At 36.6% G+C, this 20,161-nt stretch overlaps 1 protein-coding gene and 1 long non-coding RNA gene across 4 annotated transcripts; one reads left to right on the top strand and one right to left on the bottom strand.

The window, feature by feature from the left end:
• The first annotated feature begins 2,540 nt into the window (after positions 1 to 2,540).
• LOC139429680 (uncharacterized) lies at positions 2,541 to 5,805 on the top strand. Its single transcript, XM_071195611.1, has 2 exons — positions 2,541 to 2,568; positions 2,633 to 5,805. Exons 1-2 carry the CDS (start codon positions 2,541 to 2,543, stop codon positions 5,803 to 5,805), a joined length of 3,201 nt encoding a protein of 1,066 aa, XP_071051712.1.
• Positions 5,806 to 9,867: 4,062 nt separating this feature from the next.
• Positions 9,868 to 11,533, bottom strand: LOC139429671 (uncharacterized). Of its 3 annotated transcripts, none has more exons than XR_011640231.1 (4): positions 11,086 to 11,533; positions 10,953 to 11,022; positions 10,739 to 10,890; positions 9,868 to 10,679 (listed from the first exon to the last, which is right to left on the bottom strand). It is a non-coding gene; the product is annotated as an uncharacterized lncRNA (long non-coding RNA). The 3 variants fall into 3 exon arrangements; XR_011640230.1 differs by having other exon boundaries at positions 10,739 to 10,804; positions 10,859 to 10,890; positions 10,953 to 11,532; XR_011640229.1 differs by having other exon boundaries at positions 10,953 to 11,533.
• Between the last annotated feature and the right edge of the window lie 8,628 nt (positions 11,534 to 20,161).

The following is a 20,161-nucleotide window of genomic DNA, read 5'->3' as shown; positions in this document are numbered from 1 at the left end:
CCATATATGTGATATTCAGGCGCAAATGACATCTTGGAGCATGTTGGAGATAAAAAACAAAATGTGCCCAAAACGTGATATTATGACGTTATACGCCGTTTTGAGCCATGCTTGAACTTTCTATCACTTTCGGTTCCGATAATTCTGTTGACCATATTTGTGATATTCAGGCGCCAAATGACATCTTGGAGCATGTTGGAGATAAAAAACAAAATGTGCCCAAAACGTGATATTATGACGTTATGCGCCGTTCTGAGCCATGTTTGAACTTTCTATCACTTTTGGTTCCGGTAATTCTGTTGATCATATTTGTGATATTCAGGCGCCAAATGACATCTTGGAGCATGTTGGAGATAAAAAACAAAATGTGCCCAAAACGTGATATTATGACGTTATACGCCGTTCTGAGCCATGTTTGAACTTTCTATCACTTTTGGCTCCGGTAATTCTGTTGATCATATTTGTGATATTCAGGCGCCAAATGACATCTTGGAGCATGTTGGAGATAAAAAACAAAATGTGCCCAAAACGTGATATTATGACGTTATACGCCGTTCTGAACCATGTTTGAACTTTCTATCACTTTCGGTTCCGGTAATTCTGTTGACCAGATATGTGATATTCAGGCGCCAAATGACATCTTGGAGCATGTTTGAGATAAAAAACAAAATGTGCCCAAAACTTGATATTATGACGTTATACGCCGTTCTGAGCCATGTTTGACCTTTCTATCACTTTCGGTTCCGATAATTCTGTTGACCATATTTGTGATATTCAGGCGTCAAATGATATCTTGGAGCATGTTGGAGATAAAAAACAAAATGTGCCCAAAACGTGATATTATGACGTTATACGCCGTTCTGAGCCATGTTTGAACTTTCTATCACTTTTGGTTCCGGTAATTCTGTTGATCATATTTGTGATATTCAGGCACCAAATGACATCTTGGCGCATGTTGGAGATAAAAAACAAAATGTGCCCAAAACGTGATATTATGACGTTATACGCCGTTCTAAGCCATGTTTGAACTTTCTATCACTTTTGGTTCCGGTAATTCTGTTGATCATATTTGTGATATTCAGGCGCCAAATGACATCTTGGAGCATGTTGGAGATAAAAAACAAAATGTGCCCAAAACGTGATATTATGACGTTATACGCCGTTCTGAGCCATGTTTGAACTTTCTATCACTTTTGGCTCCGGTAATTCTGTTGATCATATTTGTGATATTCAGGAGTAGTATAGATTCGCCGATTCAAGAACCTCCTCCTCGAACCTGCGTTCTAGGAGGAGGTTCTTGAATCGGCAAATTTTTTGGGGGTCAGAGGAGGTTCGATGAGGAGAGGAGGTTCTTGAATCGGCGATTCTTTTGAGGGTCGGAGGAGATTTGATGAAGAGAGGAGGAGGTCAATTAACTTGAGAAGGTCGTGTTATTTTGACGAAATTATTAAAAATTTATCTTTATTAAAAATGTATCTTTATTTAGGTTATGTTATTAAAAATTTATCTTTATATGTAACCTGTTTACCTAGATGAAAACAATTACTATGTTTATCCTTCGACGCTTCTCAATGAACTGGTAATGTTTTCGATATATCTCTTAACTTATTGTACACAAAGGTATACGATTTTGGGACATGTAGGTATACAAATAAGTGAGTCATGATCTACCTGCGGGATATTTTTTAAAATTTATTGTGTAAAGGTATACGGAGCTTTAAAATATGCGAGGAGGTTCTTGAATCGGCAAATTTTTTGGGGGGATACGTTCGAGGAGGAGGTCAATTAACTTAATACTAGTAAGTGAGTCATGATCTACCTGCGAGATATTTTTTTAATTTATTATGCAGAGGTATACGGAGTTATAAATATACATGTATACAAACGCACTCGATGCATCCTCCTCCTCCCCAATAAGTTTCAGGAGCGGTGAGGGTTTATAAACGCCTGCGAAATGTGGTATTGACGTAGTTCTTTCATAACAAGTAGAAGTGTACAACATTAAATTGTAAAATGGTCGTGTGTGAGGATTGTGGAAAAAGTTTTACTCGAGTTGACAATTTAAAAAGACATCAACGATTATCTTGTATTGGCAAGAGAATCAAGCTTGACGCACCGCAAATTCCAAAAGCAGTAAAATGTGAGGCTTGCGATGATTATGTAAATAGACAATGTTACTCTGCACATTTACGAAGCAACGCACACAAGCGTAACGCTTTTGTTATAATCGATGACGGAGTGGAGAGAATAGCTGGAGCATTCGGTGACAAAATTGTCAGTTATCGAATAAGTGAAGAAGGTTTTTTTGTGGATTTGGATGAATTTTCTCATAGAATTCGAGAAAAAATACTAAATCTAATACAAAGCGCAATCGATATTCACCGAAATGTAAAATTAAATATGGAATGTTTTGGTTTGTATTTTTTACAATCAAAGGAAGACTGTGAAATAAAATCATTCAATACGAAAAATAAGGTAGTATCATAAGGTCGGATCTGTATAAAATATATAAGGAATTTATTGATGAAATTTCATCAAAAATGTCAGAATTCCAGGAACGAGATTCAGGTAAGCGTAATGTGACATAATATACCTATATATTAACAAATAAATGTTTCAATATTTTATTTAGGATGGACTTTAATGCAAATTCTCTATATGGAGTTAAATTTAAACAAATATAATCCTATCAGAGCATCTAATTACATCGATCTACCATCGCAAATAAAAGCAAAGCGTGCTGTGATAAATATACAAAACGCGGATGATGCATGTTTTGCATGGGCTGTAACATCCGCACTACATGAACCGAACGGTTTACCACAGAGGACATCTTCGTATCCGAATTACCTAGACTGCGGCTTAGACTATTCAAATATTGTTTTTCCAGTTAAATTACGAGATATACCTGTATTTGAAAAGCAGAACAAACTATCTATTAATGTATATGGAATAAATGAGTATTTTAAAGACGGTGTTATGAATTATGACATAATTACAATGTATATATGTCGACAAAAAGAAAAAAGACATATAAATTTATTATTGGTTACAAATGATTCCGGGAATAGTCACTATTGTTGGATAAAAAATCTGTCTCGATTACTATCATCGCAAGCATCGCAGAATGGTCATGAAAAGTATATTTGCGACGGATGCTTGGTATTCTTTACGTCAGAAAATAAACTTATCCGTCATCAAAGTGACGATTGCAGCAAGGTAAGGGCAATTTTACCAACAACAAATTTGAAAATAAATAAATATGGAAATGAAGAAAAGGAAAATATACTACAGTTCGAAAATTTTGAACGACAATTAAAAATACCGTTCGTGGTGTATGTAGATTTTGAAGCATTACAGAAACCGATCGCCGATGCGGAAGCAACAGAACTTAACGATGATAATTCATACTCCGTCAAATGTTTCAAACACGAACCTTATGCATTTGCATATTATATAAAATGTTCATATGACGAATCATTGTCGAAGTTTGAAATATATCGCGGATGTAATGCTGCTCAAATTTTCATGAGCAAGTTGGAACATGACGTTCTGAATATATACAAAAATTATTTAAGCCAACCAAAAGAAATGCTCCCATTACCACCTATTGATAGATTAATACATGAGATGCAGGATATCTGTCACATTTGTTCGCACAAAATAAAAGAAGGTAATAAAGTGTGCGATCATGATCACCTAACTGGGTTGTATAGAGGACCCGCACATGCTGTATGTAACATCAATTATCAATTACCAAAGTTCATACCGATATTCTTTCACAATCTTTCGAACTACGATTGTCATATGTTTGTGAAAGATATGGCATTAAAAGAAGAAGACGTGGACGTTATAGCACAGAATAAAGAAAAGTATATATCATTTTCGAAAAAAATTATCGTAGGAGAAAACATTGACAGCAAGGGAAAGCTAAGGCGGGTTCATATGAAATTGAGATTTGTGGATTCATTTAGGTTTATGGCTTTATCGCTAGAGAAGTTGGGTTCATTTTTGGAAGACAACCAATGCGTTCAAATCAGAAAATATTTTAGGAACGAAGAACAGTTTCGACTTATACGTCAGAAAGGAGTTTTTCCGTATTCCTTTGTGGATTCATTCGAAAAGCTGAATCTTACCGCTCTGCCAGATCGAAGTAGTTTTTACAATACTTTATGCGACGATAGTATAACCGAAGAAAATTATTGTCGTGCACAAACGGTGTGGAACTTATTTAACTGTCGCACTTTAGGCGAATATAGCGACATTTATTTAACGTCTGACGTTTTACTTTTGGCGGACGTATTTGAGAATTTCCGAACCATCTCGATGAAGTACTACTCTTTAGATCCATGTCATTACTTCACAGCGCCGGGCTTCGGTTGGGATGCATTATTACGAATGACAGGGGTAAAATTAGAATTATTAACGGACATAGACATGTTACACTTCTTTAAAAATGGTATTCGCGGTGGATTAAGTATGTGCACTAAACGCAGTGCGAAGGCTAACAATAAATTAATGATGGAATTTGATGAAACCAGAGACCCATCTTATATTTTGTATCTCGACGCTACGAATTTGTATGGACACGCAATGAGACGAAAATTACCGACGGGTGGATTTCGATGGCTATCAGATGAAGAGATTCAAAAGTTAGATATTTACAATACGGAAGACGATTCCGAAAAGGGTTACGTGTTCGAGGTAGATTTAGAGTATCCGGAAGCAATACATGATGAACACAACGATTTGCCATTTTGTCCAGAACGGATTGTACCCCCAGGTTCAAAAAATGCAAAGTTAATAGCAAATTTGGAAAATAAAACAAAATACATCATTCATTACGTGAATCTAAAGCAGTGTATCAAGTTCGGATTGAAACTAACGAAGATTTACAGAGTATTAGAATTTAAACAATCCAACTGGATGCGGAGCTACATCGATTTCAATTCCGATAAACGTGCGAAAGCTAAGAATGAATTTGAAAAAAATCATTACAAAGCAATGAATAACATCGTATACGGTAAGACAATGGAAAATGTGGAAAAGCGAGTGGATATAAGACTAGTTACCCACTGGGAATGTCGTCATAAGAAACCGGGCGTGGAAGCCCTAATAGCTAAACCAAATTTTAAATCTTCGAAAATATTTTGCGATAATTTGATAGCCGTTCAATTGAACGTCGCGGAAGTTCGTTATTGCAAACCGCTGTATGTGGGTTTCAGTATATTAGAGCTTTCGAAAACCGTAATGTACAGCTTCTTCTATGATTACTTAAAAGTTAAATATGGAAATAACATAACACTTTTATACACCGATACTGATTCCCTAATCCTAGAAATTACTACTCCCAATGTATATGAGGATATAAAAGAAAATATTGAATCTTTTGACACGTCCAATTATCCGTTAGAGAATATACACAATATACCTCGCGGTCGATCTGTGTTGGGAAGAATGAAAGATGAATATCCAAACAGGTGCATAACGTCATTTGTTGGAACAGGAGCTAAGGCGTACTGCATCACCTTGTTGAATGATAATGTAAAGAAGGCTAAAGGAGTAAAGAAATATGTTATAGATAAACATTTAAGCGTGACCGATTATAAACGTGTGGTTGAATGTGGCGGATCGGTTCATAAAAAAATGTACATTTTTAAGTCAGAATTTCATACTATGTATACCGAATTAAAGAATAAAATTGCTCTTTCATCGTGCGATGATAAACGATACATATTACCGAACGGATGTAATACTTTGGCGTGGGGTCATTGGTTGATAAAAAGATTGAATGCGAATAAATGAATTTAATTTAAAAAAAATTGTAAAGAATAATAATAATAATGTATTTGTAATGTTCGATTGTTAATACAGTCTTGTAAACTTTTAAATAGGGCTTAAATACGTTTTAAAGAACGTTAGTTTTTGAGATCCAAGAATTATGAGACGGACCTAATCCTAACCATTTCACAAACACTTGATTTCCTTTTCGCCGTAGCACTTTTTCCACCAAGTAGACGTCAGGATATTTAACTTTTTGTAATTCCTCTCGATAAAAACCACCCATAATTTTTTCATTGGATGCATCTTTGAGCAGATATGTTGTTGGGAAAGTATTACGAACAGAATGTATTGTAAACACTTCGTTAGACCAATTGGGAGTATAGTTTTTGGTGAAGGCGTGTCGATGCTTGCTCACTCTGACGTGATCACCGACATTAAATTTTTTGGTATAAGGATCGACAATTTTTATGTAATTATATACAGTTTTTAACAGTGTCGATGCGTTTCTGTTATTTACCTCGCTAGGTTTCATTCCTATCGTCCTGTGAACTTGGTTGTTATAATCCAGAATTAATTTGGGAAGCAATTCCAACCAACGATAGTTACCTTGCATACTAAATTCTTTCCACATTTTTTCTTTTATTGTTCTATTAAACCGTTCAACAATAGAACTCTTTAAATTGGAAAATGAACTGTAGTGATTGATGTGATATCGTGACATGAGCTTTTTAAAATCCTCATTGTAAAATTCTTTTCCGTTATCCGTTTGCAGATTCTTCGGTATGTTTTTTGTACAGCCCATCCATACTTTGAGAAAGCATTAATAACTGTTAGAATATATTTAAAATTACCATTTGCTTTTGAATAAGGTATCATCTCCACTAAATCAGCTTGAAATAAGTCCGTTAAACCTTTTATAATAACACGTCTGCGTTTATACTTTTTCCTCGCGGACGCGTGCAACTCGTTTACGACGGACCTTTTAATATCGCTCATTTTCTGGATATTTCAATGAGCAGTTCTACCATAAATGGTTTCTTGAGTAAAGTGGTCTTCGTTGTGGGTTTGCAAACTATTTTATCTCCAAAGAAGAGAACATTTAACTTTTTATTTGGATCGAAGATACTCCCGTTAATAATCATTTCAACGTCTCCTTCAAATCGGTATTTCACTATTTCACCAATATATAAAAAGTTTATATATTTACTTACGTAACCTAAATTTTGAATAATGTAATAATTATCCGTTGTATCCGTAGTTCCATCTCCGCTAAACGTAAGTATAGTTGGTTGTTTGAAATATCGTTGTAAGTTTTCACGTTTATTAAAATGAGCAGCAATGTTGTGTCCGTGTACGTGTTTACCAAACTTATCGATCGTCATATTAGACGAATGTTTTCCGAACTTGCTTAAACTCATCTGCTCTAGTTCACAAACGTCGGTGTTTTAAAACAAAAAATGTGAGAGTCGTATATTTATGATAATATTTTAACGTATAATCTCGGCCTCTGTTAGCTCCGATATTATTGATGATATTTCATTGACATGTGCAGAATGACCTGCAGTTTGCGAGGCCATCAACAAACGCAGTCTGTCGACAAGTTCGTTGGGATCGTCCCAATACTCGTCCCAATATTCGATAAGAGCCCCAGGAACGACTTGTTTTTGTAATGCACCACCGACTTTTTTCTTCGGATTCGGCCAGTATTTAGCCCAATGCACCTTGGGTTTGTTACCTTCAACGATAGGCTTGATAATATTCTGAAATTTCCCACTGTCGTCCTCAGTAGTCATACCTGCCTCTGGAATGTAATTAATGTACGGAGCATTTGAACGTAGTAAGATATCTTTGTAGTTGCGCATGTCCTGAATTGTAAATTTGCCCGGTTCGTTTTTAAATAGTAAATCATATAAACCAACGGTTCCCGTATATTTGAAGTTTCCAACGTGAATATCCTGATCCTCAAAGTGAACAGGACTGACTCCAATGTAGAAACCTTCGGGAGTTTCGCGAACACCGTATAAACGATCATAATCATCTTTTAAATCAGTTGTTAAACCAACAATATACGTTCTGGGCAAAGGATGAAACTGACTCAAAGCGGCTTGTACCTCTGGAGACTCCAATCTTTCTTCTATTTCATCTTTAAGTCGTTCTATTCGATTATGTGCGTCCGAAATAAGAGCTCCGGTATCCTCGCTAGAATCGAGGAGTTCTTCTTCTTCGCCCGGCGGAACTTCATATACTTCTTCTTCTGCATGAGCTAATGGACCAAGAGGAGAAGACGTGGGAGAAGATACCAACCTTTTTTCAGGAGTCGATGTAGCAAATTTTCGTCGTTGTTCTTTTAATGGAACTTTCGGTTTTCGAATAAAATATTCGGTCTCGGTTTTAGCTGGTACGTCAGAAATATCCGGCGAGTAGCGTTGTATCTTAGATATCAATTTTTCTTCTTTTGGAGATAAACTTCGTTTTGGAATGGATAGTAAAGGCACAGTGTCAAGTTTTGCGACAATATCCTGTAAGGGCCTTGCGATGGGTGCATATGCGGTTTCCGACCGAATCCTTGACTCCTCTAAGTCTTCTTTTAAAGAACGAATTTTGTCTCTCACGACTTCTCGTGCCGCGATAAGTTCTGCAGCTATCGTCTTGTTCATTGTATGATGTATGTGAAGTTACTACGAACTGTACAGCTGAAGTCGTTAGTTTTAAACTTCAATGAATTTATCAAAACCCTTACGGTAACGTCCCTTAGATACACTACAATCTAAATCAATAACTAGGATGCCGTGTCTATTCTCCCAACAAGCATCGCTAATTTCCTTTAGCCGATGAAACTCCATATCGCTCATTATGTGATCTTCAAATACGTGTTTTAAATTTGTTAAGTCTTGTTTAAATAACACCAAAAAGTTACAATTATCGCGAACTAATTGTTTTGGAATTGCACTATAACTTTGACAAATTAGAAAACAATCAATGTTTTTATGTCGACCATACGAAAAAAATTCCCTAATGACATTTTGACCTGTACAGGAAACATCGTCAAATACGACTACCGAATATTCTTTCGCATCTTCCGGTCGAATGAACTCGTCTATATTAGAAAATTCATAGTAACCGCAATCTTTTATAGGTTCAATTAAACGTCTTAAAAAATCGTACTTATTTTGGTATAACGAATTAGAGCATAAGTACAAGTTTAGGAAGCGCAACCCATTACGTGCAACTAAAAGCGATAACATAGCATTTGTTTTTCCGACACCTGAGGGTCCTACAATTAAACCTCGCTTACATTTTCCACCAAATAAATTGCTGTGTCTTGTAAAGTGTTCTTCAACCGAACCATTACTAAAATTTACTATAGGCAGTGTTAGAAGTTGCGGTAAACATTTTAATTTCTCGTCGATCATGATTCTCGTACTAAATGAATTGGATAAGACTGAATGAAAATATAGCAAAAGAAACTATATATACATATATTTAAGAAGAAGAATAATAATAATAATAAGTATAATACCTTAACCATTTAACCTAACATAACCTAACCTAACCTAACCTAAGGAAGAGGAGGAAAAATGGTTACCACTCCTCCTCCTCTTCCTGCTCATCCCGCACTTCATACGGGGGCGGAGGCGCTGCAGGTGTCGGTGTCGGAGGTTCTATCCCAGTCGAACAATGGTGTATGTGCATGTTTTGAACATGCACCTGCCCTCTCACCACTGCCGACTCTGAGACAATACTGTTTACCTAAGAAGATTATGAAATTAAAAACGTGCAAAAAAGATTATAGATATAGCCTACCAGCTGAAACAGGGTATCTACTTTGACCTCCAATGACGCAACTCTTCGCTCCAACGTGAGCACCCTCCCGAAGTTGTTGCTACCGGACATCTTTTTAGCTAGGAAGGGAAGTTATTAGTATGTAAAGAAGACAAAATGAATTCTGCTTTTTTCATTTCAACGGTTAATGTTGCAACGGTGATGTCGAGTGACGTTGTTAAAGAGTGGTTAGAACTCGACGCCAGCCCTTCCCTAAACTGTGCAAGTTCTCTCAAAGAGGTCTGCAATTGAACTACCTTTGCATGAAGGTCTTTATAAAAATTTTGATACAAAATATTAATTTCGGTCAAAATCTCCTCTTTGGTTGTTTCTACTGCTGCACACATTGCATTTGAAAAAAGGCTGGCAGGTACATCGGAAATGACTGAAGTAGCGGGAATTGTGTCCACCCTTAAGATTTGTACTTTCGGGCTTAATGAGGGAACTTCTATGGTAGGAATGTTTATGTTAGTAGGGGGAGTGGGAATCGACGAAGCTTTAGAAGAAGAAGCCTTAGAAGAAGAAGCCTTAGAAACAAAAGCTGCATTAATAGCTTTAAGGTATGTCCGGTTTTCGGTGCAGTGTTGGGATACCGCCATTAAAGAAAGAGAGTCGTTGGACTCATCGCCGCTAGCCACTTCCGAGTGTGTCACTTCAACCTTTGACAGAGTCGCAGGTTCAACTGACACACGCTTGTGTTTGGTACTTCGCGAACGAGCACGGGTCTCCCGTCGAAGCTCTCTATACTTATCTGGCGGTAACCACACACCTGCACCCTTCTTCCGGTGTTCACGGTTCCCCGACTTTCGACGAAGTGAAAGTGAAAGGTGTTTCACATTCTTATCGTCGACTTTCGAGGAACCTGCGATGTTTGGAAGCGCCGTAGCTTGCTGCACATTAGATTCAACGTTTGGATCCATCGGCTGCTCATTAGGCTGCACGTTTGGATCCAGAGCCTTCTCAACAGTCGACATGTTCAACAGGTTTATGTCAAAACTGTTTAACAGAAAGGATTCCTGGCTGGCGAAACCCGGAGCAGTTAAATCAATTTGACTAAAACCGTCTTGAGACATCTTGATAAGAAAAGAAAATTAATTAATTTTATTTTAATAAAAAAAACATGTATACTTACATCGCTTGATGAAAAATACAGTTGCACGTTAAAATCTAACTGCAGAGGGTGCTTGTCAACAAAGTGCTGAATGATAGGATATGAATGATAAAACGTTCGAAAAAATAAAGTTATGCTTACCAATAAAAGTTAACTTGAAAAAATAGAAGGAGCTATAGGAATGAAAAACACAAGATTAAAAACAATATATGTCAAGAAAGGAGACTATACTTACCAGAAAAAAGTTGCTGAAATTACGATGTTAAAAACTGATCGGTCTAATCGAACTGATCAGCAGTAAGCTCCTGTAGGAATTGGGAAAAAAATATCAATTTAACATAACAAACAAATAAACAAGTTGTACTCACAAAAACAAAGTAGAACGAGCTGTCATGATGAAATAAAGCAAGAATATATTATATAAACATGGAAGTAGAAAAGGTTACTTACCAAATAAAACACAGCAAAAAAAGAGAAAGCTGAATGAGCAAGGATGTCTAGGAGTGGAAAAAACAATTTTAAATATTATATAAACATGCAAAACAAATATAGTTTTACTCACCAAAAAAGAGAAAGTTGTAGAAAGAGCTGTAGTGATGGAGAGAAAATGAACGTTATATAAACATGATAATAAAGAAGGTTGTACTTACCAAAAAACTGAAGAACACAAACACTTAAGTGACTTTCAAAGGCTGGGAGGTGCCTTCTTATACTAGAGTAATGAAGGGGGGCGTGGGGTGGGGCGTGACAAGGGGGAGGAGTGGGGAATGGGCGGAGTTAGAGTGGGGGTACTTTTTTTCTGGCTCTACTTTCCTGGCAACCGGGGGGGGAATTTTAGATTTCCCCCACTCCCATCCCCACTCTTCCATCTCCACTTTGGGAGGAGCCTGAGGAGGAGCATGGGAGGAGCATAGGAGGAGCTTCAATAAACAATCCTTTTCCCTTTTTCTTTTCTTTTTTTTTTTTTTTTTTTTTTTTCTTCCTTTTCTCTTCCTTTTTTTCTTCCAATTTAATACTTTTTCAATGTACAATCCAAGTCATACCAACCCAACCCAATGTATACATACCATGTATTCATTTAGATTAACTATTTTTTCTTTTAAATTAAAACAACTTTTTACACTTTTTACAATCTTTTATTATTATTAATTTACAATCTATAACTGACAATGTTTATATACTAAACCATACATAAAGAACAATCCTTTCTTGCCGATGGTGGACCATCAATATGCGTTTCCCAATGAGGCAAATTATAATGTTCAAAACAGGGCAGCTTGCTTTGTAATCGCTCATCGTTTCTATACTTCAACGGTAATTTAAACCAAACCGCCGCCAAATCTAATGGCTTTACTTTATTGATATAATAATCGATTGGTAAATAACATAATTCGTAGTTTTTAATATTCGCAAAAGATAAATCAGATTCGTATCTTTCCATAATATCCCACACTTTATTAATTATAAAAGTTGAAAGTCCCAATCTGGTAACTAACCGCCAAAGACGTTCCATCTTGAACTGCTCTACCGCTACTACCCGTCTGCCTTTCTCAATTCGTTTACATATAGTTATAGATGTCTGAATACGTATGAAAATAAATAAAAAACATTCGATAAGGAGCACATACTTGGTCTCTTTTTATGATAGGGACACATCGGCGCACCAACCTCCAATTTGCATTCATTTTCCGGCAATTCTTTTACCGGTATTGTTAAAATTCTTCTTAAAAATGTAGCTTTCTCACGTCCTTTTACGTACGCTACTTTTGTCGAACGACACAAATAATAAACGATCTCATCGAAACGAGACGCAGGAACAAACCCGTCGTTCCAATCAATACAATGATGATGACTCATTAACCAATTCGCCGTATTGCGAAATTTGGTAGATAGTGAAGAAAAGCTTCGACTAGGTTGAAACACGTAATGACTTATACAATGATTACTGTCGTAAGAAGCCAGTTCCTTTGGGATAAATTCTTCATCGTTTATCGTGAAACCTTGAATGTCCAAAATAATAAAATCCCTTTGAAAAACCATAATATCCATAATATACCACTATATGCAAACGTTTCCTTCGATGTTTAGAGATACACTAAATGACGTTGCTTCAACAGTACCACTATATTAATTGCTTAACCATTTTCGTAAGAGGCGAATACACAAATGCTCTGTCATGCAGAATTAATGCGTAAGCTGTCGTACCTTCCGGAATTGGATTTTTCGTTGAATACTCGATTTTTATTTCTACTCCGCTTTTATGTATTGCTTCCTGTTGATACGTGCAATCGATTCCAATTAACGGCGCGTAAGTTTTAAATTCTTCCGGTGAAAACAAAGGTTCGCTTTCTTGATAGTAGTATGCTTGCTGAAATCTTGAATACATATCATACAAAATCGCATAGTGATTGTTATCAAAATCCACATTCAAATTATCGTACGGAAAACGTTCTCCATTCAAGAAAACGGTTACGTTCGTTAAGTTTATATTATCAAATAATGCCATGTTTCCTTTAAATATACCCTTTCGATTTGTTTGAAATCCGATGATTATAAATCTAGGCGTTTCCAATTGTGGAGCAGTTTTGACGGCCCAAGATTGCTTCGTAGTTTGAGGTAATTGAGGGTACTCGTGTATTTCCCACGATCGAAAAGGAACGTGAATGTCTACGTTTCTTTCTGATAGTTTTGTTAATGCCAACTGTTCGCGTAATCCCACCGCCACGTGAGGAACTCTCCATATAATTTTATTAATGATCAATTTCAATTTTTCGTCGTTCGGAGCGGCTGCTGGTTGAAAGATGACGTCCGTATCATCGTGTCCGCGAATTAGCACAAGTTCCTGTCGAACGTTCATCATGATCTTTCTGAAATCTTCTGCGAATCCTAGCAACGTTTTTAGCGGAACGCTAAGACCGAAATTTCCATTTTTATCTAAAGCCTTTGAAACACCCGCTATATCATCTTTCCAAGGTTTTATGTGCCAACCGGCGTTCTCTAATTTCACCACCTCGTTCTGCGTAGATGAGAAATAACCCTTCATGCATGAGCTTATACCGATGTTCCGCACACCATCAACATGTACTCCGTTAATAAGATATCGAATATCGCTAAACATAAATGCAACGGGATTGTTAACCAATTGCCCCGTTGCGCTGTCATCTTTTGTTATACTTCCGTCCGCGGCTAACTTACGAACGCTACCCTCGACGTATAGATAACTCTCGCTCGGTAAAGTATAATTATCTATTTCCGGAATTGAAATTCTAATTTCGTCATTGTTATCGAACGTGGTCGATCCAAACGGTTGATGCGAATGGAATTCATAACTTACGATAGAGTGATCTGTTTTTATCTTATCCGTTACTTTTAAAATGTCCATTACTTTAACACTTCGTATCCTAACTGAACTAAATACCTTCGATTGACTGGTGATAATCGATGAATGGATCGTCTTCTACTGCCGCTACGTTGACTGATGACGCGCGCTTTATAGTTTTCTCCATTAAACAATTTTCTCGCTCTGTCTCTTCTTGACCACCGCTTTCTTTTGTTTTGATATAACACTGTCATAACGTTAGTCAAATTTAAATAATTCAATTTATCGATCTCAGGTGAACTCTCACTGTTATTTCTTCTTCTCTGAAGTCTACCAAGTTTCCGTCCTGATCAAGTATACGTACTGTTAAGCTACTAATCACGTTCGTTAAAACCGGTAAATAAATAGGTAGTTGTGGTGATTCGATTATTTTAAAACCTGCCGGAACGTTTGGGAAAAAATGATATAAAACGTGCACGGGAACTCCGTTATTATACGATCCCGTCACTAAATTACAATAAATTTGTAAGGCGTTCGTTTTATTTATGTTTACTACGAAATCGGATTCCACTTCCGTATCTCTAGGTAATATTTGAGGCTTGAAGCCAAGTAACGGCCCTATAGAATTATCGCATGCAAAATTAATTCGACGGGTACTTTTTATTAAAGAATGTTGTGTGTTATTATTCCCCTTAATCCTTATTACGACACTTTTAGCGTGTCTTTTGTCTAGCTGTTCATTCACGAACTCGGCAATATCATCAATATCGTACGTTCCAACAGGTACTATTATATTGTTTTTAAAATGTCCTGTCTTATCTTCGTATTGGATTACGTTGTTGTTTTTATTAACGTTTGCTAAACTATTAAACGTTTCGAAATTCAAAAGAGCCAACTCGTAACTACCAAATTCGTTCAAATAGATCGGAGGATTAAAATTACAAGTCAATTCAGATGACTTTCCAGTCAACGTAAATGTATATGTCGTGTGTATTGCTTCTTTCTCCATTACTTCTGAACGTCTAAACGTCTCTAGACTCTAATAGGTTCTTTTATTACTTAGAAACTTCAGACACAACTGTCCGCAATTTTGATCTATTTCTCTTTGATATCGACAGTAATTATACTTTACTTGACCACCCCTACCGTCTGACAGCAAATATTGTTCAATTTCTAATGGCGGTCTTAAATCACCGTAACTGTCGAAATAGTATATGTCCTTGTCGTCTTTCTTATAGGCGACCCAATGAGTCCCTCGTCCTTTCCGTTATCCAAGTTAACAATACCTCTTTCCTTCTTTTTAATCTTACTCGGGAGATTGTCTCTCATAAATATACCCCGAAAATGTGGAATTTTTAGTACTTTCGCAAACTTTTCCAACTCGACGTTAGTTAACGCACGACGAGGTATTCGAACTAGTTTTTTGAACTAGTGGTTATACCGCAACCTTTCTTATAGGGCTTATTGAAGTAACCTGTGCTGCCAACATTATTCCCCTTTCCTTCAATAAACAAACCGCAACCTTTCTTATATGGTTTTATATAAAATCCGCTACCTACGGCCTTTGCTTCCATAGCCTTGTTATGTCTTCGTTCTTCATCTAATTGCTCTCTAGCTGTTTTCGCGTTGTTTATAGTTCTTGCAATAGCGGCAGCACCACCGCCGATACTACCTAGGGCACCTAAAGCTGCGAACAGGGGAATTAAAGGTAAAAATCCTCCCGTTTTCGGAATTCGAATAACTCGACCTCTAGGTTCGGAAATTCTTTTTCTTATCTTTTTCAAAGCTCCGTACGCCGCTTTAACGTTTGTCAACAAATTCTTAGCACCTGATCTCGATATTGCGTTGCGAGCGAATCGAAGTGCATCTACAAAAGATATAGCTCCACCACGCTTTACACGCGTTCGGACTTTTTTTAAAGGTCGTCGACCCGTACGATTTCTTTTTCTACCTACGCCCATACCGACCGCTACTTTTGCTTTCATTAAGGCGGCAACTGCGGACGATGCCACTTTTTCTCCAAGAGTAGACTCTTTATTTCGTATTCGTTCTTTCGCTGCTTTATATAATGCTCTGTCTGCGTCGTGTCTAAATTTTAAATTTGAACTGACCGTATATGCTATATCGTGTTTCTTACACGCTTCGTCTAATGGATTCACGCCTCGATCTCCTCTCGATAATCTCTTTTCCAACTTGGTACCCGGTCCACAAAAATTATATCCTGGCAAATGAAGTTCTATCGGAAGTTTATCTATCAACTTGTTAAAAAATCCTCGACCAATTCGTTTGCCTGTCAAACGATAACTGTTACGATTAGGTTCTAACAAATTCATTTTATAATTTCACTCCTTCTTCCTTTTCTTCACAGTTAAAAACTAGAAATGAAGCTCTGCTGTTGTGCTTTAAGCTTTTATTCCTTTTAAATATTTTACAAAAACAGTTTTGCTCTTAATTTATACTTAAATCTATTAATATTATTATTATTATTATTCAGCTACACTTAAATCTACTAATATCCTAAAAATTAATTGTTACTCAGTTAAAAACATTTCGATTACTCTACAATGCTAAAACGTTCTTGATATATATTTAATCTATAATCTACATCTAAATATTTTTCTAATAACTTATTTACGTTTCTTATCCTAGTCTTAAATCTAATTCCGTCCAACATCTTTTCTTCCCAGTCACTTATCCTTGATTGTCTGTAAGCAAACGTCCAAGTGTGCATTCGGTACACTCTATTTTTCGATTCGCAAAACGTCACTTTTTTTTCCATTTTATTCACTTCACATCTTCATTAATGCGTGCAAATCTAAATCCAGTAATACCTTATCCATACCGTATACGAGCAGTTCTTTAGTTACGCACAAATGTTCACGTGGTGCACCGTTTGAAGCAACCAATATATTCGATTTTATATCACCTTGCATTGTTGATACCACATCGATCACGCTATCGTAATAATTTTTATATTCCATACACTTTAATACTTCTACCCTACTCGAAACTAAGTCGCTAAGTTTCCACAATTCGTGTAACGAGTCGTAAGCCAGGTAAAATATTTCTGACCCCCTTTCCATTTTCAACACTTTTCGTACATTTTCTATCCATTGGCTGCTGCAGGTCACGCCGCTTACAACGAAATGTGGTGGTGCCGATAAATCACCAACAAAACTATTCATAATCAATTGTCTGCTATTAATCACATTTTTCCATTCGTCTTCGGTAAAAGTTATGCATTGTCCTTTTCCCATTAATCTTATAACCGGATCAAAATGTAGATTGGCAGACATGCCAACCGATATCCATTTCGTTCGACTTTTATTTAAATAATATGTACTCTCGGAGAATAATGGCGCTTGATTACCTTTTTGGAGATTATTTTTCACTGCCTCATTTAATACTACGTTACTTGTGAAAGGTAACTTTCCACAATTTTCTACATAATGTTGTTGATTTGTTGTTGACCACATCCTTTTTTCTTTGATTATCACTTCCTAGCGACACATTTGTTGCAGTTGTCTCATTACAATTACCCTCCATTTTGATGTTTCGGGCAGGTTTTTTATTTTCACCCTTTTCAAATGAATTTACAGCAGCTCTCTTAGTTGGACATTTGGGGTTCGGTCTGGTTGCCACTAAACATCAATATTATTGTTTACATTAGTACATTATCTACTTGTATTACATTTGAATTACTTACTCGTTACGTTAAAAATCCTCTGTACTAAATGCACCAAAAATCTACACGATATTTTTAATATGTACTAAATACACAAAAACCTTACTCTGAAGCACAACACTCTGCGGTACAACTTCGACCAACGTTTGTATTTATAGCAATACATAAGGTTGCTGGCGGGGGGGAGTAATATTTCACATCATTACCGAATATATCTATTATACATGTTCTAACACGTCATTATATCGTGAGACGTCAGACAAAACGCATGACAAATTTATTAAGAAGCTCTTAAAAAATATCTCGCAGGTGGATCATGACTCATCTACTAACAAGTTAGTTGACCTCCTCCTCAAACCTGTCCTCCCAAAAAATTTGCCGATTCAAGAACCTCCTCGCATATTCTTAAATACCCGTACACCTTTACATAATAAAATAAAAAATATCTCGCAGGTAAGTTATGACTCACTTATTTGTATACCTACATATCTCAAAACCGTATACCTTTGTGTATAATAATAAATTAAGAGATATATCGAAAACATTAACAGTTCATTGAGAAGCGTCGAAGGATAAACATAGTAATTGTTTTCATCTAGGTAAACAGGTTACATATAAAGATAAATTTTTAATAACATAACCTAAATAAAGATACATTTTTAATAAAGATAAATTTTTAATAATTTCGTCAAAATAACATGACCTTCTCAAGTAAATTGACCTCCTCCGACCCTCAAAAGAATCGCCGATTCAAGAACCTCCTCTCCTCATCGAACCTCCTCTGACCCCCAAAAAATTTGCCGATTCAAGAACCTCCTCCTAGAACGCAGGTTCGAGGAGGAGGTTCTTGAATCAGCGAATCTATACTACTTTCAGGCGCCAAATGACATCTTGGAGCATGTTGGAGATAAAAAACAAAATGTGCTCAAAACGTGATATTATGACGTTATACGCCGTTCTGAACCATGTTTGAACTTTCTATCACTTTCGGTTCCGATAATTCTGTTGACCATATTTGTGATATTCAGGCGCCAAATGACATCTTGGAACATGTTGGAGATAAAAAACAAAATGTGCCCAAAACGTGATATTATGACGTTATACGCCGTTCTGAGCCATGTTTGAACTTTCTATCACTTTTGGCTCCGGTAATTCTGTTGATCATATTTGTGATATTCAGGCGCTAAATGACATCTTGGAGCATGTTGGAGATAAAAAACAAAATGTGCCCAAAACGTGATATTATGACGTTATACGCCGTTCTGAGCCATGTTTGAACTTTCTATCACTTTTGGCTCCGGTAATTCTGTTGATCATATTTGTGATATTCAGGCGCCAAATGACATCTTGGAGCATGTTGGAGATAAAAAACAAAATGATCCCAAAACGTGATATTATGACATTATACGCCGTTCTGAACCATGTTTGAACTTTCTATCACTTTCGGTTCCGGTAATTCTGTTGACCATATATGGGATATTCAGGCGCCAAATGACATCTTGGAGCATGTTGGAGATAAAAAACAAAATGTGCCCAAAACGTGATATTTTGCCGTTATACGCCGTTTTGAGCCATGCTTGAACTTTCTATCACTTTCGGTTCCGATAATTCTGTTGACCATATTTGTGATATTCAGGCGCCAAATGACATCTTGGAACATGTTGGAGATAAAAAACAAAATGTGCCCAAAACGTGATATTATGACGTTATACGCCGTTCTGAGCCATGTTTGACCTTTCTATCACTTTCGGTTCCGATAATTCTGTTGACCATATTTGTGATATTCAGGCGTCAAATGATATCTTGGAGCATGTTGGAGATAAAAAACAAAATGTGCCCAAAACGTGATATTATGACGTTATACGCCGTTCTGAGCCATGTTTGAACTTTCTATCACTTTTGGTTCCGGTAATTCTGTTGATCATATTTGTGATATTCAGGCACCAAATGACATCTTGGAGCATGTTGGAGATAAAAAACAAAATGTGCCCAAAACGTGATATTATGACGTTATACGCCGTTCTAAACCATGTTTGAACTTTCTATCACTTTTGGTTCCGGTAATTCTGTTGATCATATTTGTGATATTCAGGCGCCAAATGACATCTTGGAGCATGTTGGAGATAAAAAACAAAATGTGCCCAAAACGTGATATTATGACGTTATACGCCGTTCTGAGCCATGTTTGAACTTTCTATCACTTTTGGCTCCGGTAATTCTGTTGATCATATTTGTGATATTCAGGCGCCAAATGACATCTTGGAGCATGTTGGAGATAAAAAACAAAATGTGCCCAAAACGTGATATTATGACGTTATACGCCGTTCTGAGCCATGTTTGAACTTTCTATCACTTTTGGCTCCGGTAATTCTGTTGATCATATTTGTGATATTCAGGCGCCAAATGACATCTTGGAGCATGTTGGAGATAAAAAACAAAA

This window comes from Onthophagus taurus, chromosome 4 (assembly GCF_036711975.1).
Source record: "Onthophagus taurus isolate NC chromosome 4, IU_Otau_3.0, whole genome shotgun sequence".
NCBI classification, from domain to species: Eukaryota; Metazoa; Arthropoda; class Insecta; order Coleoptera; family Scarabaeidae; genus Onthophagus; species Onthophagus taurus.
This window is presented reverse-complemented; position numbering and strand designations above follow the sequence as displayed.